Source organism: Cyclopterus lumpus, chromosome 7 (genome assembly GCF_009769545.1).
Source record: "Cyclopterus lumpus isolate fCycLum1 chromosome 7, fCycLum1.pri, whole genome shotgun sequence".
In the NCBI taxonomy this organism is placed as follows: Eukaryota; Metazoa; Chordata; class Actinopteri; order Perciformes; family Cyclopteridae; genus Cyclopterus; species Cyclopterus lumpus.
In genome coordinates this window covers 4,904,799-4,923,811 of record NC_046972.1, presented here as the reverse complement: position 1 = coordinate 4,923,811, position 19,013 = coordinate 4,904,799, and the positions used below count along the sequence as shown (strand labels likewise).

General features: G+C 44.8%; 2 protein-coding genes across 2 annotated transcripts; one reads left to right on the top strand and one right to left on the bottom strand.

Annotated features, from left to right (window-relative positions):
- Positions 1-16: 16 nt before the first annotated feature.
- zgpat (zinc finger, CCCH-type with G patch domain) lies at positions 17-4,856 on the top strand. Its single transcript, XM_034538152.1, has 6 exons — positions 17-701; positions 1,111-1,244; positions 1,386-1,550; positions 1,795-1,917; positions 3,393-3,816; positions 4,375-4,856. The coding sequence occupies exons 4-6, from the start codon at positions 1,797-1,799 to the stop codon at positions 4,511-4,513; spliced, it is 684 nt and encodes a 227-aa protein (XP_034394043.1). The 5' UTR covers positions 17-701; positions 1,111-1,244; positions 1,386-1,550; positions 1,795-1,796; the 3' UTR covers positions 4,514-4,856.
- A 4,973-nt stretch (positions 4,857-9,829) lies between these two features.
- On the bottom strand, positions 9,830-17,878 carry chrna4b (cholinergic receptor, nicotinic, alpha 4b). The gene is made up of 6 exons (XM_034537043.1): positions 17,827-17,878; positions 15,382-15,533; positions 13,318-13,362; positions 13,125-13,234; positions 10,805-12,242; positions 9,830-9,955 (listed from the first exon to the last, which is right to left on the bottom strand). Exons 1-6 carry the CDS (start codon positions 17,876-17,878, stop codon positions 9,830-9,832), a joined length of 1,923 nt encoding a protein of 640 aa, XP_034392934.1.
- Positions 17,879-19,013: the final 1,135 nt, after the last annotated feature.

Below are 19,013 nucleotides of genomic sequence, written 5' to 3'. Positions count from 1 at the left end.
CTTCCTTTTTCCTCAGGTGTCTTGTGGGGGAGGGGGGGGGGGCTTGATGCTGTCCATTCCTGCCCATTCCTGCCCCACCCTGTGCCAAGTGTCAGTATGGATGAAGAAACCCTTGAGGCAGCCATCAGTACCTATGGCGCCCAGTTGCAGCAGGTGGAGTCAGCCCTGTCAGCTGGCCTGGACCCTTCCCAGCAATCCGACCTGCTCAAACTGAAGGACGACCTCTGTCAGCTGATAGAGCTCACAGAGTCCAGCCTAGTGTCTGTCAAAAAGAGCCAGCTTCTGGCCAGCCTCGAAGACGGCTATGGACTGTGGGCGAACGTCTCCGAGGCAGCAGCCGACACGAACAGCGCAAACGGCGGATTGGACGGTGAGATGGCTGCCTTCTACTCCAAACTCGGGGAGTCATCAGGGAGTAGCTCTGATCCTGGATATCGGGACAATGGGGAGGAAGGTGGGGTGGAGTATGATGAGGAAGAGGAGGCAGAAGAAGAAGATGCACTCAGTGGTACCAAAGTAAAAGCGCCCTACCGGACAACATGGGGGACACTTGAGTATCACAATGCCATGGTGGTGGGGGCAGAACCGTCGGATGGAGAGGAGGCACAAGTAAGAGTGCTCTACGTCTACCCCACCAAAAGTCTATGAAGCCCCTGTCCATACTACTTGGAGGACAAATGCAGCTTCCTGGAGAATTGCAGGTAAAGTACCACTGTATTTTTGATTTAATTTTGTACAGAGGCACATGTAAACGATTGCTGTATGTTAACTTGCCCATATCTGCCGTCTTTGTAATAGCAGATATTATCCAGCAAGTGTCACCCGTTGTCCACATGATGCAGGCTGACCATAGCTACAGGAAACTAAAAATAAACTGCTGTGAAATTGAGTGTTCTTTAGCACTTATTATTCTAATAATTTGATTCTCACCCTATTGATCTGCACACTTTTTGGGGCTAATTCTGTGGATTTCTCGGGCAATAATTAAACAGTGTTTTCTAGTCCAGTATGAGCTTCACTAGTCCATGTTGGTTGAATCCTTTCATTAGTTAATATATTATCCACTTGATCTCAGTTATTTTTTCCGTTTTTTGAAAACATTTCTTTAAGGTTTTCCCACGGCCAAGTGGTGTATGTGTCGGAGCTCAGAGAGTTCCTCGAGTTTGACCTCAGTAATCTCGAAGAAGGCTCCTCCTGCTTGGCTCGACACGAGGATGGCATCTGGTACCCAGCCAAAATCAAAGGTATTCCGCTCTTCTGCTGGCAACAAAAATGTTGTCAAAGCAAACAGAATACCATTGTATAATTGTGAAAAAATAACCCAGATGAAAGGATTCCTGTTAGTTTGAATGTTTTGCTGACTAAAATATTCTCTCTCAATGTAGATATTGACAGTGGTTTCTACACTGTGAAGTTTGACTCAGTGCTGCTGAAAGATGTTGCGGTCGAGGCCGACTGCATTATCCCCCCTTTGAGAGAAGACGACCCGCTCTCCTCTGACTCTGACCTGGACGACATTGGAGATGGACATGACGTGGCTTTTGCAAAAGGTGTGTATGAATTATGTGTTGTCATACCAATGTCAATCAAAACATGAGGTTGTCTTCGAAGTCTTGCAAAAGATAAAAATATGACTTCGGTGTATTTTCATAGAATTGTGGAGGCGAGTTATAAGCCTCCTCCAGCTAATGGCCTAGTATTCCATTTTACTTCCCAGTTTAGATTTTAACATTTGAATTTGTTGAAAGTTGTTAGACTGACCGTTTCTACTTGATTTCCACTTGCTACCAACAGTTATGGACACTCCTGGAGAATCCACAAATATGCTAAACAGTGCAAATTTTGGGGGCTGGGAGGCACATACCAGAGGCATCGGATCCAAGCTTATGCTGAAAATGGGCTATGAATATGGGAAAGGTAAGTGCAAGTGCACAACATTAGCCACATTTTAGTTTGAAGTCACAACTTTTGCCTGGAAAAAACCAATATACGTGCTTTTGATACACACATAGAGTGTATATATATATATATATATATCTATATCAAAGCTGCAAGCAATGAACAAGCCCTCGCACCTTCCAATGTGTCAGGGGAACTGGTGGGACGCCTACTTGACCAGGCACAACAAAACAGGAGTTCTGCTGGGTGCAATGATGCCTCCCACAGGAGTGAACGACAAATGCTTCAGGGGTTAAAGGGCCGGTGCAAAAAAAACGTAATTGTATGTACAAAACTCACTCGATCAGAGAGCCAGTGGTTAAGAGAATAACCCGTAGCATGTCTCACCTCTGGCATCACGTACTAGTGAGGTAAACACTGAAGCTGCTTCATTATTGTCAGCAGAGTTGAATGAGGGGGTTCGTTGTAACTCACTGAACAGCATGCCAGCATTATTATACAGTGTCGCGTGAAAACAGAAATGTTTGGTAGCTTTTAATTGCAAAGGCCTTTAGCTTGTACTGACCAAATTTGTAGTCGATCTGATTAAATCTGTTCGAGAATTTATTTAAAGTAAAGCGTTTGTAAAATGGCGAAAAATGGCCTAAAAGTGCACATAAATTAAATAAATATAAATTCTGATTTCCTGTTTGGTTCACGGATAACATCCAAGAGGCTTTTTTTGTGCGTCTCCACATTTTACATCTGCCAAATTGAATCCATGTAGGTAAATAGTTGAATCTGCAAAACTAGTAATTCCTTGCATTTCAACAGGTTACTCTCAATGAGGTCGGTGCTCGGGCCCTAATTGCACATCAGTTTATAGCCTCTTTGTCACATGCAAGCTCAAGCTTTACAACCAACATAGTGCCTCAGTTGTATTGTCATCCCATAGTAAGGACGTGGCAGTTTGAACCCCCCTGTTTTGAAGTTTCCTCCTAATCCCAACACATGCATGCTGGATTTACAAAGCCATTCCTGCCCTTGACCAAAGCATTTAGCCTCAGAACTTGAGTTGGTCCTTGGCCTCTGCACTGTTGCTGCCAGCTGTACCTAAATAGAAGGGGGGGGGGAAATATAATAACACACTGGAATTACAGCTCCCTTTGGTTGAGTGACATTATAACCGTCTCTTCCCATTAATACTTATTTATGACGAGGCATAGGAACAAAATAACACTCACATTGATAGACATACAAGTTCCGATCGTGGGTCACAAAAGATACAATAAAAATATCAAACGGTTAAAAGTAGTAAGCTGTGTGACATCGGTTGACAAGACACTAGAGGCCAACAAGAGTCAATAAAAAGCAGATAAAACTATAACCTAACTGCAGCTTTAAAATGTACGTTTCAATATATTGTGCATCGTGTTGCCAGGTGTTGGTTTGGCATAACCTTTTCCCCACTTTTTACACGTGTTCCCTCACTCAATCGCTTTTGTTTTTCTCAGGCTTAGGAAAGATGCAGGAGGGTCGACTAGAGCCAGTGATGGCAGTGGTCCTGCCCAAACGCAAGTCTCTGGACCAGTGTGCCGAGCTCACCCAGCGGCGCACCCAGAGCAAGGTCGCCCAGGACGGCACGCCGACGGGCCGTCGAAAGAGACGCAGGAAGCCTCGGGTCAATGCCGCAGGGCGCCGTACCGTCTTTGACTTTCTCAACCAGAAGCTAGAAGGCAAGAGCACCGGCCCTGCCGTGGAGGGTGGTGCTGCCGCTGCACCGGCGGCGGCCGCGGCGACTGGGGTGGAGGCTTACAGGGGGGGGAAAAGCACCAAGAGGACTCTGAATGTGAAGCTGTTCAAGGCTTCGGAGCGGGTGTCACAGACTGAGAGGGAGATCCAGAAATTGACTGAGATTCTCGGCAGACAGACGGGCAGGTCAGTATCCACTTTTTATTTTATTATACATTTCTATACATTATTAATAATCACTTAATGAAACTGTCTCCATGGAGAGTACGGACCCAAGAGCAGGGTTGTCCTTCAACAAGAGGATCGGTGGTTCGCTCCCCGTCCATGTCGATGTGTCCTTGGGCCAGACACTTAACCCCAAAAGGCTCCCGTAGGCTGTTCCTGTGGTGTATGAATGTTTAAATGGTTCGATGTCAGGCGGCACCTTGTCTGGTAGCCCAGGCCATCAGTGTGTGAATGGGTGAGAAGGGGTGAATGACGACATGAGTGGTCGAAAGACTCTAAAAGCTCTATACAAGTACAGTCCATTTGCCATTAGCAGTCCCATACACACATAATTGTACACAAATTGCATAACTGTATTTTATTTAAATATTAGCACTTTAGTTGCTATGTCGAGTTGGCTTGTGGGAGTTGAACTATAAATAAGTTGCAAAAAGTGGAGGTTAGACACTTGTTTTTCCGCGGTGAGCCTATTCTGCAAAGTCGCGTAAATCCTAATCTATTTGTTATTTGTGTGCAAAGGGACTCCTCCAGAGTGAAGCAGCTGGAAGAGAAGCTGTCAGCGGCCCGCCGGCTGCTGACCCAGCAGAAAGCCCAGGAGCTGTCCATCCAGCGAGAGAACCGGAAGGCCGACACGCACAAGAAGATGACTGAGTTTTAACATCAGCTCTCTCCAAAGACTCGGAGGACAACGGGAAGCACTGCTTGCCTGAGATGAACTTTTGTCCCTTGCCAGTTTTCTTTTGCTATCTTTTTTTAAAAATTTCTTTTGCATTATTCCTCACCAGCATCATGGATTCGACTTCGAGCTGTGATGCCCATTTTATGCAGAACGCAGCATTTGCTGATCATCATTTCTGGTAAAGACAGGGCAGTTCATTTAGTTGAGAACAGTTGTCGGGTTCCTAATTGAACGCTTCACAATATCGTTCCATGCAACATTTTATTTGTGATGAGCAATTTGTGTACTTTTCTTCATCCACACTAAAAACCCTGTCTTTGGAGTTTCCTTCTTTCTTTCTTTTTAATCCATACACCTAAGTTGTGTGTTTCCTTTGTTGTATTTTTTCGGGGCGAGGCTTCAATAATTCTAGCCAGAGGCGGTTCCAACGGTAACTGCAGTATACCTCGGATCTCTGTCTTACTTTTAAATTACAACCTCGGGAGTCGGGAGACCTTTACGCAGTTCTGAAGCGAAGCCCCCCCATACGCCCACGCCTCTTACCGGCTTTGAAGCTACAACCATAACCCCTGTATTAAATAATGAATTTGGAGAGCACCTTGTCTGCTCGTTGATCCGACACACATCGCCTGTAGGCGGTAGGTGGGCTGAGCAGTGACTGCGTCCGCCTCGCTGGACGCAGTAAAGGTAAAGGTAAAGGTTTAAGTTAAGATGTAAGATAGCTGGAGATGAGCTCCTTCTTATGAGCAATTTATAATGTGAATTCAGCATAAAGCGCAAAACCACTGTATTTGCCGCACATGTTCTTTTTAATAAAGGCGTTGCAAAAGAATCAGTCGGGATGGATTTGAAAGTTTAGTGTGACCCCGAGTGCATGGAAGACGGCTTGAGAAACTGGCGACCATCAGCAAGTCCTTTTGTCCCCTCAGGGGAGAGAGATAGCAAATACCTCATGTTAAAGCAATCAGCTGGGAGATACAGTGCACTCTGTAAGCCCTCCTTCAAGTCTCTGGATGGACTCTGGCACACACACACACACACACACACACACACACACACACACACACACACACACACACACACACACACACACACACACACACACACACACACCCCCTCTGTATCCTTAGGGAAGTCCCGCTCGTACTCTGGTCTGATGAGTGGCAGCGCTTTTAAATTGCCGGTGACTGGAGGGATCACGCTGAAATTGCTGATCTTTAGGGGGGGGGGAGGCAAAAATGCAGCACGTGCGTTGATTTAATGGGATCCCTCGAGGGTATGTGCTTCACACTTTACCCCATTTACGGGTCCCTGGCGGTATCACCACACAGCCGGTTGTGTGTGTGTGTGTGTGTGTGTGTGTGTGTCTGGGTGGTCTACAAACTTGGTCGTCTGTATGCCGTGCACACTCCTGCGGACGTCTGGCTGGCGTGTGGATTCAGACGGGCCTATTAGGGGAGTTTTCTCTGCTAATCAGCACTTATCAGGGTCCGGATTATGTGATTAAGGAGATGTGATGGGAAAATTGATTGGAAGGCCACCTTGACAGATGTTTTACTCAGGAATTCACTTTAGGCTGTCCGGCCCCGAGGGTTGCCAGGCTACAGGGGGATGACCTGTGGATGAGTAGAGCGGGTCGGACTTTCTAGCCACTTCTCTTCGATCGCATTTTCTATTTCATCCATTCTTAGCCGGTCAGCCTGACACCGCTTCTGTCCACACATACCTCGACAGCTACTGAGCGAATTGCCATGGCATTTTGTCTGGAGCGTCCATGTTCCCCAGAGGATGAAGCCTCGTGTCTTTGGTGTAACCAGCAGTTCAACATCACCCAACATCGACCATGCGTATTGGCGCAAAGTTTTTAACGTTCCTCCTCAGCTTGAAAATATTTGTATCTACTGAAGGGGGAGAGAGATCTGGGAGTCGCTGCCACTATATGGTTATTAGTATACCCGCTTAACACCAGCGTGCTAGCATGCATTTCAAGTACGGACCTTAAATAGTTTGATAAAACAACCTTAACTCGGTCCACTTATTAGCCTTTTTCTAGGCCTGTCAGCGGTATCGGGCAGAAATGTGTCCATATTAAATGCTGAGGGATCCATCATAACGAGTAAACTCCAGTTCTGCGATGTGGTTCAGTCCGTATAGAAACCCAAAACCAGGCCCGAGAGCATGATTGTAATCCCGTACTGTAACATCAGCACATCCTTTATTTCAGTTTCTACTTGGAGAAAGCTGACTTTTTGCCTGTTACCTGTTGGGTTTAGCCTCAGACTTTTAACTTGGTCTCGTAGAAAATAGCCGACATATGTGTTTGTATCCTCTCTACAGGTTTCTCACTCTAAAATGAATCAGCTGGAAACATCAAGAAGCCAGCTGGGGGGACTAGAACCGGTACGCATGTACACGTGCTAACATGCATAGAGTACATCCATCACTAGCAGTATATCAGGGAGCGGCATCACCATCAGGTTCATCTAATAAATTAAAGCACGTCTCCTTGTCTAAATGAATTATCCAAGTCCTCGCACATGGATCTGCAATAGACAATCCCGATAATTGAAATTAGCATTGACGGTCTCAATGTTTTAATCAAGGTTAATGTACCAAAATGACATTTAGTCGTGAATAATAGTTTCACGTACTCACGTGGCTTTCTTGAGACGTTGCACAAGTATAATATTAATAATACCAGAATGTTGCATATGAAATCCTTTGCTGAAAAGGCACGACTTGTATAATGGAAAATTAGCTTGTCGTTTAATAAAGACCGTCCTCGTTTGTTGTGCTTCCCGGGAAAACATGAAGGTCAAAAGGAAATTAATATCCGTTCATGTATGAATCTTTACATACAGACAAAAGAATAACTTAAGCTAATCTTTTTTTTTATATAAAGCTTTCAACTCATTTAAAGTTGCAACAAAGCTGCTTTGCATTTCAGGCCATCATCCAGCCTTTCTTCTGCAAATTGCGTGCTGGATTCTATGAATAAATACACGGCTCTGCCATTCGGTATATATCACCTTGTTTAAAGTGCTGTCTTTCCACATTGTGCTTGATTGCAATTTTCCCCTGCGTGTTTTTACATAATGATCAATGGTCGGTCTTCTGCTGAGCCAGTGGAAATATAATAGTTTGTTAGCCGAGGTCGAGATGAAGGTCATCACTTTGGCCATTCAGGTGTAACGTTACAGGCTTTTTAAATCTAATCGGGAGTTTTATGTGTATGGGACCAGGATCAAAGTGCACGAGAGGCGATGACTTGCTATGAACGGGAATTTAATGCTTTTTTTTGTTTCGTTTTTGGACACATTAACAATTCAGAAACACAAAAACAATCCGCAGGCTACAGCTGCCTCTGTTTTGAAGCCAGAGCGAAGCTGCTGTTGTCATGTGGAACTAGAGGACCTCATCGGTACCAAGTCCTGCTAGGGTGTCGGTAAAAGGGTAAAAACGCTCGAACTTCAGGACGAAATTCTGCCGAGGGAAAACCGGCATGGCCATTTTGAGCTTCTCCTTGACAGACACTTCATGATGAGCCCATGCAGCGTTGGGCAACAACCCTGCAGTTGTTAGAATTCATAAATGTGGTATTGTTACGTCCACAAACTAGAGAGCCGTGGCATTCAGAGGTCGTGTGGTTTTCCCAGGTGTAGGGACTCACAACGGGGTTCACAGAAGTTTACAGACAGAAGCACTTGACATTCAATCGGCGAAAAAAATGCAATTCTTACAGAAATCTCCAAATGTCAAAAGTGTTTCAAACCAAATCACGGCATAGATGAATTTAGCTCCAAAATATGTATAACAATTCGTACCAATCCAAACATTGCTGCAACAATTTATGAGACATAAAACAGCATCTTATAATTCCATCATAATATTATATCTAGTAATTTGTGTCAATATACAGCAGCACAATTAACCTTTCCTTAATAGTTTGAACAGTTTGTACAGAACCAACGGTCCCTTCATCTGTTCATTTTTAGCTGTTGCAGATATTGAAAAGATTAATTAAGCAAAGCAGCAAAAGTCATGCACTAAATCTAAATGAACAAAATGTGATTTTATTGAGGAAGGTTTGGATCCTTTCCACAATAAAGTCAGCCTCATGTATGCAATAATATTAATATTAATAATAATAATAATAACAATAATACTCTTCAATGTATTGTAAAGGGTGGACCACATTTTTATTGTCAAAATATGTAACACCTTGGGGAATGGTATCTCTCCCTAATGGTGTAATAATTCAAACATGTCCCATCAACACTCCTCTGCTCGTTGGCATCGCTCTAGTTTCTTTTTTGTCATAAATATTCAGAAGTGATTTCACCATCAGCCTTTCACTGCTTCCTCTGTCCGCCAGAAACCTTCAGCTCATCAAGAACAGCTTTTCTTTTGGGGGTTCTTTCTTTTTCAGCACTTTCCTTTCCAAAAAGATGGTTTTCTTTATTCCAGAGAATAATATAAATGTCTCGTAAAGAATGATGTGGCAGTTCTTTATTGATATTCACCTTAAACTTTAAATATCAATTCCTAAAAGGAATTATTATGCTCTTGAAAGACATGCTTGACAAAAAAAAAATAATAATAATTTTCCACTCATTCCACTCCTATTCTACTCATTGATCAAGCAATATAAAACAATGGGCTGGGGTTGAGGGGGAGGAAGGGCTATGCGTGACCGACTTTAAATTCCACCTTGTTAACGGCAAAGTGTTGTGGTAGCAACAAAAGAAAGGATTAGAAAAGCAGAGAGCTGTATGTGCGCTCACCTCAGCAGTGACCACTGCAAAGCAAAACCACACACCTGAACACACGCGCACAACTCCCAGTCAGGACGCACTGAAACTGGAATATATTTCACATCGACATTGTAGCAGAAATGGAGATTCAAACCCAACCTTGTACCGTCTCACAAAAAAAAAAACGTTTCCTGAGTCTCGCTTTTTCTGAGGCGTTTTGTTTTTGTGTTTAATTTTTTATAAAGGTTATAGCGTGGGCTATAAAGCTCAAAGTAGAGTGGTACGGAAGGTCTTTTTTTCCGCTGTTGGCCTTTTGCCCTCATAAAGAATTGATACGCTCAATGGAATCAATGAGAGATATTTCATCTTGTTTCTCCGCGAGTAGCCTTTTGATAACCTGGGGCAAGTACCTTTGAAAAATAAAGAAATGATAAACCATAATTTTCTTTCTTCTTCTTCTTCTTCTTCTTTTTTAATAAGACAGAGTGTTCTGTAAGTGTTTGTGGTTCCCTTGGTCATTTAAGATTTAAGTGGCGAGATTCTAGATCATTCCAGCCAGCCAAGGAGGAAGAAAGAGTCCCACAGATCCCAGTATACACACCAGCACAAACATCCAGAGGAATATCCTGTCAATGACCATGGCCACATACTTCCAGTCTTCTTTCACCTAGCAGAGAAGAGACACAGCAGAGGGGGACATTTCAACATTTCACACCACCTTTCTTTTTACCAGCTGTCCGGTTTCACCCTTCATTGATTTCTCTCGAATGGCTGGTTTCTTTCATTAGGAGGCGGCTATCGCCGAAATGTCAGTCAATTCTTGCTCGTCTCTCTTATGAAATATTCAAGGTCAAATTACAGAGGTCCCATTGTCCCAAAGAAGGGGCTTTTCTGGATAGAGATAGAAAGTACATTGTAGTCCTGACAATGACTGGTGGCAATGAATGCAACAACCTTTGTCATTTCCTTTATTTTAGAATAATTGTACACATTTTGGAACTTCTGCTCCCCTTCCACGAGACAGCTTTCTTTCTTTTGCGAGCGACTCTGCAATTAACACTGAATCAGTGCTGTACTTTCCTTATCAAAATGCATTTTCACAGATTCATTTCAACGAGCTGTGTGACTTTTTTTTACACAGGTCAAAACTTGAGACCAGCAGGATGACACATGGGGCGACGTGAGCTAAAGTCTCATTAAACTGTCACTTGTCTGATGGTCAATTATGTAATGCAAGTAATTCCGCTTATACACTGAGAATGTGCACAGATGATTACAGATTGGACACTGATATTTTTCCTCATTAAAATAGCAGTTCAAATTTCCGTTGACAGCCTTATTGCCTGTGCTGAGGGGTGTGTACTGGTATACAACAAACTCATTGAAGCCATATTGAGCCGTAAGGAGCTCTGTTGGACTCCTCCAAAATATGAGCACTACATGTATATTTAGATCTTATTATGTAATTGACCAAGACTTTACTGATTATTTCAATAAAAGTAATGTTTCAACTCACCGAGAAATCTGCATCCTCCGCCCTGAGGTGATCGGCGACGTACTGAACTCCTTCTATGGCCCGTTGCACAGCTGGGGAAATAGTTGGAATAATGGTGTCCTGTTGGGTACTCGCGTCTTTAGTTGACTCCCCCGTGATGGTTCCTGCCGGGTGATCTGTCGGGGCTTGTTTCTTCACCCACCCGGCGATCGCCATGAGCCCAGGCCCTTCATCGTGCAGACAGCAGTACTGGAAGCTGCGGGAGCGACAGCGGTGCCCGGCTCTCTGAGGGAGCTCCCTCTGCTGGTCACACATTTGCTCCGCACTGAGGGAGCGGCCATTTGGGGCCAGTGTATTTGGTTTTTCCTTGGAAAGGCTGTGGAGTGGACCCAGTGGCAGAGCCGGGGGCAAGGATAATTGCGAAGAAGACGAGGCTGCGGAGTTGCGGCCCCGTAGGGGTTGCTTCTCGGAGAGAACTGAATACTGACCAGATGTGGTCCCGCAGAAGATGTTGGCCTTCAGTGGGTGATCATTCCCGTTGCGGTCCTCAAGAGGGGAAGAGGGTGGAGAGGGCGAGCAGACGAGGACGCTTGGACTGTCGGATGGAGTCTTTGGGAGAGCAGTCTCCTCCTGGCACATCTCTCTCAGCCCCATCTCCAACCCCGTCCAATAGGCCAGCGAGTTGCCCGTTGCCGATATGGTGGTCGGTCGGTGCATCATCTCGATGAGCTTCTTGCAGTGCTGCTTGGCTGTGCCCGGCGGTCGCTTCATGAAGAGGACCCGCGGCACCATGTCCAAGAAGACCCTCCGCACCCAGTGAGGCATGCCGTGGGTTTGTGGCGACCGGTGATGTACGTTCAGAACAAAGACGGTGATTACGATGGAGAGTGTGACGAAGACCATGGTGAACAGCAGATATTCACCAATCAGCGGAATCACCAGCGATGTCGACGGTATGATCTCTGTGATCAGCAGGAGGAACACTGTCAGGGACAGCAGCACTGAGATGCACAGGGTGATCTTCTCTCCACATTGCGATGGCAAATAAAACACCAGCACGGTCAAGCAGGAGATAAGAAGACAGGGGATGATGAGGTTGATGGTGTAGAACAGCGGAAGCCTCCGGATTATGAAGTAGTAGGTGATGTCCGAGTAGATCTCCGTGCAGCACTCGTACTTTTTGGTGTTGTACTTGCCGACTGCATTGACGATGACCCACTCGCCGCTCTCCCAGTAGTCTATCTGGTCCACGTCGCTGGCCATGCTGATGAGGTCGATCTTGGCGCGGTCGTAGGTCCACGAGCCAAACTTCATCTTGCAGCTCTGCTGGTCAAAAGGGAAGAAGGTGACGTCTATGCTGCAGGAAGACTTGTAGATGGCCGGTGGCATCCACTTTATCCGACCGTCGTGGAACAGATGCGCCTTCGTGAGGTGGGTCACCGCAAAGTCGCCATCAGCACTGCACATACAAAGAGCGGGGTGTGAGAGGGGAGAAAAGTGGGACAGAAAATGTACTTAACACTTTTACCTTCAGCAAGGGTTGCATTACAACACTTTAATTCTGGCTTCAAGCAATACCATTAAATCCACATGTTATTGTTTACAACCATCTAACAGGGATTACATTTGGTCATTTGTTCTCGGTTGGAAAAGTTGACCATTTTTAACCGCTGACTCAAGTGAACTTGTAGCATAGAACTGAGCAAAATTTTAGCAAAAAAGGCCGTAGTTGTTACAAAAACAATGTCTTCCATTTAGAGAAATACCTTGTGCACGAAATGTGCTTTAAAAATAAAGTTGCCCTGCCTTTCCCTATTAATTCCGACAAATAAATGGCTGAGCCTCATATATATTATTACAGAGAAAGCAAAATCTGGTTTCTATCATGACGCAAATTCTGTCATGCCAGGTTTTCGATACAGTTTTTTTTCCTTTCAATTTGAGCTGATTTCCCTTATTTTAAGTGAAATAAATACAGGTCTACTTGGGGATGCATTTTACCCGACGCCCCTTGAAACACATTCAATTACGTTCCATCTTCTAATTCCTGGGCTAATGTATTGCTTTGTACAATGTCCCAGGCTGTGTTTGTAACCACATCCATTAACGCTGACCTTGTTCACATTTATTTCAGCTGAATTACTTTACGACATTGGCACAGGCCAAGATGTTAGGCACAAATGCTGAATCTCAGAGTGTCCCCTCCGGTCTGTTGGAATTAAATCATCACAATGTGAACAGTGGCTGCTATGCCATTAGTTTAGCATTGAATGTGGCAATATTTGGGAACTCAGAGTCTCTTTTCTTCACATGAAAACAAGCTATTGACACAGATCCTCACTTGTTGTAGAGGACAATGTCGGGCCTCCAGATGATCTCTGAGGGAATGCGGATGGAGGTGACATTTTCGTATTCCTCCGGGTTCCAGCGGAGTTTGTAATCGTTCCACTCCTGGAGGAAAACATCAATCCAATGTATATACTGCAGCTTTATATTGGACTGTATATTTAGTATGTGTCTATATTATTACATACTTGCTTGACCCAGACGTTTGTGGTCATCATCTGGTTCTTCTCGTCCTAATTTCATGGAAACGGGAGAGAGAGAAAAATTGTATGTTGCAGATATACAAATGAATTGTACGATCGCATGAGAGTAATTATTACATTTTTTATTACATCTTTTATTTTTTTTATAGCTGCTTTCAAAATAAGTTAACATACCCTCTATTTAAAAAGATAGATTGTTGACAGTTGTGTAATACATCAAGAAAAGAAAAGAAACATTCGGTGATGCTACGGGCTGGCAAGCTGCTCTCTCCAGCTCTCTCCCAGCAGTCAGTGAACACACACTGCAGGAGAAGACAACCGGGCATGAGAAGCAGACCCTGCCAACTAATTGTGTGTCAAAAACTCGGAGAAAAAAAATCGTCCCACGTAGCAATGCAGGCTGCACGTACTCCATATTGAAGCTGTGCCAGGGAACTTTGCATGGCTCCAAATGGCCTTATAAAAACAGGTTTACCTTAGTCTACAGAGACCTTGTAACATCATTTGTGTCCGTAATGCAAAGATCAGACAAGAGGCAAGAGGGAATAGAGATGTTTTTGGTTGAGACCAGCTGTCTCATGGATTTGGCTATTTACTGCCAGCAATAGCATACATGACAACTGAATTTAATTTGTGAAAATAAATCATTCTCTTCTGTTGTGGCTTAATTTCCGCTGATAAGCGATCTGTATATTTAGATTTATCTCCCTTGCCTGGTGTAGCTTTGAGCTGTTTGCTAGTGTGATCGTGACGCATATGATACATAAGACGTAGTAGAGAGTATTGACACTATACACATCTGCATTGGATCAACATTCATAATAATGAATCAACTTTTCAAGGGCCTTGCATCTGAACTGAGCGAGGTCATATTTGCACTTCAGTTTTCATGCAATTTAATGGGATGCAGCTGACCTGCCTATTAGCTATTCAGCCTGAAAACTGGCATTAGCGGTGCACTTTTCCAAGGCGAACGTTTGTTTGGTGGCTGGTTCAGCGAGCGGAGGTCCAGGACATGTGGTCATGTTTGTAAGTTAGATAAGAAGGAGAGCTGCGGTGTAGCCGGCTGCTGTCAATGTCTGCCTGTGATGCCCATGAGTCGGCAGACATTTTTTCTTTTAGCATTTACATTACATTACATTACCTGTCATTTAGCGGACGCTTTTATCCAAAGCGACTTACAATAAGTGCATTAAAACCATGAGTCCAAACTCAGAACAACAAGAATCAAGCAAGTACAATTTCTTCAATAAAGTTAAACTACAAAGTGCTATCAGTAAGAGACATTTAAGTGATACTAAAGTGCTACTACGGCGCTACCTTCCCTATTCGAGGTATAGTCGAAAAAGAAGTGTTTTAAGTTTGCGACGGAAGGAGTAGAATTTGCATTGGGTCAGAACCGGTGACGTAGTGCAGCGGAGAAAGGGACGTAGTTTATCGAGGGACTGTTATTGAAAGTTAGGTGATAATAATAACGAGTACAACTAGCAAGAAAGTCCCCCTGCGGTTGGTGGCTGGGTGAAGCAAACACAACAAACACAGGACTTTCACCCAGGAGACCACGTCTTGTGTCCCATGTGAAACCAAAAGTAAACATTGACTTATGTACTACTGTTATGTAGCATTGATACGATTGTGTTGCTTATTTACTCTCGTTGCATTTTACGTTATTATTGTGACAGAAGCTATGATCATTTTTCCAACCTTAACCAAGTAGTTTGGTTGCCTAAACATAACCAATTGTTCACAATGTTAACCACGCGGAGTTTTGCGTTATACGACACGGATATAAAAACATATTTATGAAACCTATTTTTGGTTGGAGATTCAAAGTATTACGGACGCCATTATGAAAGAATTTCTTTTTTTCCTTTCGGCTCTTGATTTTGTCATCAGAGGAGACCACAGGGCAGTGATTCACAGAGCACATATGTATTCTGTAGCAGTAGAAAAACTAAAACAAAAGGAATTTATTTTGGTTGGCCCTTATTATTGATATGCGGGGTCGGCTATTGGTGAAACGTAACAATGCTGTGAGGTTTTACTCACCACATCGATGAGCTGGGCAATAGACAGTCCAAAGTGGACGAGCACTGTGTCTGAAGTGTTTTCCACAGGACGGGAGAGCTTATTGTAATGTGCGAACAGATCCTGGAGCAGCCTCTCTTCAGCGTGGGCACGAGGTCGAACTTGGAAACAAACTGAGGGGAGAGAAGAAGAGATTAGCCACAGAAGGAAAGCTTCAATCAATTACAATGCCCCCCCCCCCCCTTTATGTGTCATTAAATGGCCTGTTCAAAACAATACTCAACAATGCTCAAGACTACATATAAATGCTGCTCCGTTGTGCTCTTTTATGAGCGCAGCCTTGATTTGTTTCTCTTTCTTCTCTTTGATACTCCAAATAGAAGCCACCATTTCAAATGCATAATATTAATACTGAATATATTTTCTACAATACGTTCATCTTTAATGGATTTAACTGATCCGTGCCGCCGAGAAGGATTCACTGTACAGAGTGTAATCTAAAAGGAGGGTGACCTCTATTATACAGGTGGCGTTTAGTTACAAGCGGCTGTATCTGAGTGCTGGGGGGAGGGGTGGAGATGAGAGAAGGAACAAGCGGAAGTATGAATCCGAGTCTGAGGACATCCGCTGTGTCTCTGAACAGCACAGACGTGCTGATGGAGCGGACTGTCGAGACGTCTCACCCCTCCCTCGCCCCCTAGCTGTCTCACCCCTCGCTCGCCCCCTCGCTGTCTCTCTGCCACGGCCGCTCTGATGGAGCAACTCAACCCCACCGCCTCCACCCCACCCCGCACTGAGGATGACCCAACAAGGTCTCTGAACAATTAAAAAAGGGACGGAGATCGTCCCGAGACTCGTACAGCACAATGTCCTTTGTAACCCTGACCTCTTTTTTTCATATTGAATTAGGCATTTTTTTCTATTAATTACCTGTTGTCTGTGCAGGTAATTCAATGGCAAAGCGATTCATCATAGGCTGAGATTTGGTCTCACCAGCCTCACTGATATATCATTATTCCTCGCACTTCCACTGTACAAAATATTAAATTGCTGTTCTAACTTGTATTCTTGAAGCAAGGACACAGATGTTGTTGTCATGCCGCCGGCCTTCCTCTCGGGTTCTCCCATCCACTCAATCAAAGCTGAAGGGCTGTCCTTCAGTGGCCAGAAAACTGGCATCCTCAGTTTGTAAAAGGCTTGGGATCAATATTTTATTGAATGGATTCAGTTTTTTACTTCCCTTTCTGCCTTAATGTGGTCGACATGTCCAGATGCTCGACAACCTTGAAATGTCTCCGCGTTTTATGCAGATGAAAGAAACCGACACAGGTGCCTTTGTTTCATCACGTCACCTCGGAGCGATATCTGTTGAATGCAGATGGTATTAAATAAACAGGGACGGTCCAGTCGACTGTAAAGCAGCCTCGCCACTAATGGGTTTAGATGGGGGAGCTCGCCGGGTGCCATGACTTTGACAATGTGTGAGTCAGAGCAGTAATGTGTGCAGGAGAAAATAGGTGACTGTTTTCCTACTTCTGCACAATGGGCTTCACGGGAAACTGTGAATAACCCCGGCACAGACTGGGATGTTACCTCAGAATGAAGAAACCTGAACCTTTTCATTCCAGTCGGCTGACACACACTCACTCAAATCTCTCTTTTCCGATTTTTGTGAGTATCCAGTTCCTGTAAATCATGCCATTCCCCTGCCTGCGTCTCATTGATAGCAACTGTTCCGATATTTATTCAATAAAAAATTAAACTAAATGAATTATGTAAATCATCCAGAAAAGTTAGTAAAATCTGGTCAGAAATAAATAAATAAATAAATAGTTTTGATCTGCTTAGTTATGTAGATGTGTCAGAGCCACGAGACCCAGTTATGTCCTCATTTAAATCAATGAACTCTCGAAGGCTGCTAATGAATGAGAGCACAAATATCACTTTCTATACAAGTGAGTCCTGTATAAACAAAGCGCTGTTGCCAGGTCACTAAGCAACAGAGGCAGTTTCTACCTCCTGGTCCAATAAAAACTATGGCAAGCAACAAAGTTTGTGTGTCTTGAAGGTTGTGTGTTTCAGTTGTCAGTGATTGAGTTCTCCTTCATTTCTAATGCAATACTGGGACTGGAGTGTCATGAGGGACTGCACAAAAATGAGCGTTGTATTGAATATGTTGGTGTACTTTATTTATTTATTTTTTATGAAAAGCTGATGAACGGTTGAGGCATCAACTTGAACGACTAAAGAAAAAATATATTGTCGTGAGTAAAGGTTGACACACCCCTGCTCTCCCAATACATATAGACCAGCCTCCTTTGAGCATATATTAAAACATCCACAACCCTCCCTCTTTCCTGACACACCATCATCCCCGCCCCCAATCATATACACACAGTCCCTCACGATGATAAAGAAAAATGAGAGGCGAAGCCACTGTAACTGTCAGTCAGGGAAATGACTTACCTTGTGGAGGAAGAGTGAAGAAAAGTACGCTCAGACACTTGTATACATCCATTGCGAACTCCCTTCCGACTTCTGCTGGACCTCAGTCCCGGGGTCGGTCATGTGTCCCGTGATGGTCGTCAGGAGGGTTCAGATTAGGGCAAACCGCCAGATGGAGAGGTCACGTCGGTCTGTGTCAGCCCCGGGCCTGGTGCTCCCCCATCTGTCCATCTCTTCAGTTGGTCTTCTGTCCGGTCCACAGTGTTCAGTCTGAAGGACCCCAGACCTGCAGTTCAGTCTCCTCGAGTCAACACTTGAACGTCCCTCCTCACTCCGCTGGAATCCTTCATACAAGTGTGCCTCATCCCTCTCTTCTCCACCCTCCCCATCTCCATTACTCCCTCCCTCGCCTATCATCTCTCCGCCTCCTCACCTCTCTCCATTTCTCTCTCCCTTTCTCACTCTCTCACACAGACACGCACGCACACACACACACACACCTCATTTCTCTCTTTGCATTCTCTTTCCCTCACACTTATTTGCTTTTCTCCCAGTTACACTTTTCTGTCTCACCTTCAGTTGTTTTTTCCCATGAAAAACAGTGAACTTTTTTGACTGTCTCTTTGTGTGTGTGTGTGTGTGTGTGTGTGTGTGTGTGTGTTAGTGTGCATGTTAGAGAAAAAGAGAATATATATCTGTTGATATTTTTTCTTACCCTCTCTACATAAGAAGTGCTGTGTGTGTGTGTGTGTGTGTGGATGCCTGTCAAAGACCAGTCTAGTAAAAGTGCCTGTGAGTCATAGGAACTCTGGATACTCTTCAGTCTCCTTTCTGCCCCGTTCCCCAGGGCATATATTCCCCCCCCCCCCCCCCCCCCCCCCCCCATATACCCCCCCCCCCCCCCCCCCCCCCCCCCCCCCCCCCCCCCCCCCCCCCCCCCCCCCCCCCCCCCCCCCCCCCCCCCCCCCCCCCCCCCCCCCCCCCCCCCCCCCCCCCCCCCCCCCCCCCCCCCCCCCCCCCCCTCTCCTTTTATGCTAGCCCCCTCCTTTCTCTCTCAAACACCCCTGACCCTCATGTGCTGTCAGACAGAGATTGTATCGTTCTCTCTGTGCTTCCCTGCCAGTCTGCTTCACAGCTTTTTTTCCCCCTCAGTGCCATTGCTGGCCATCTACTCTACTGAGACAGTTGCACTTGCTTTAGGTGTGTTT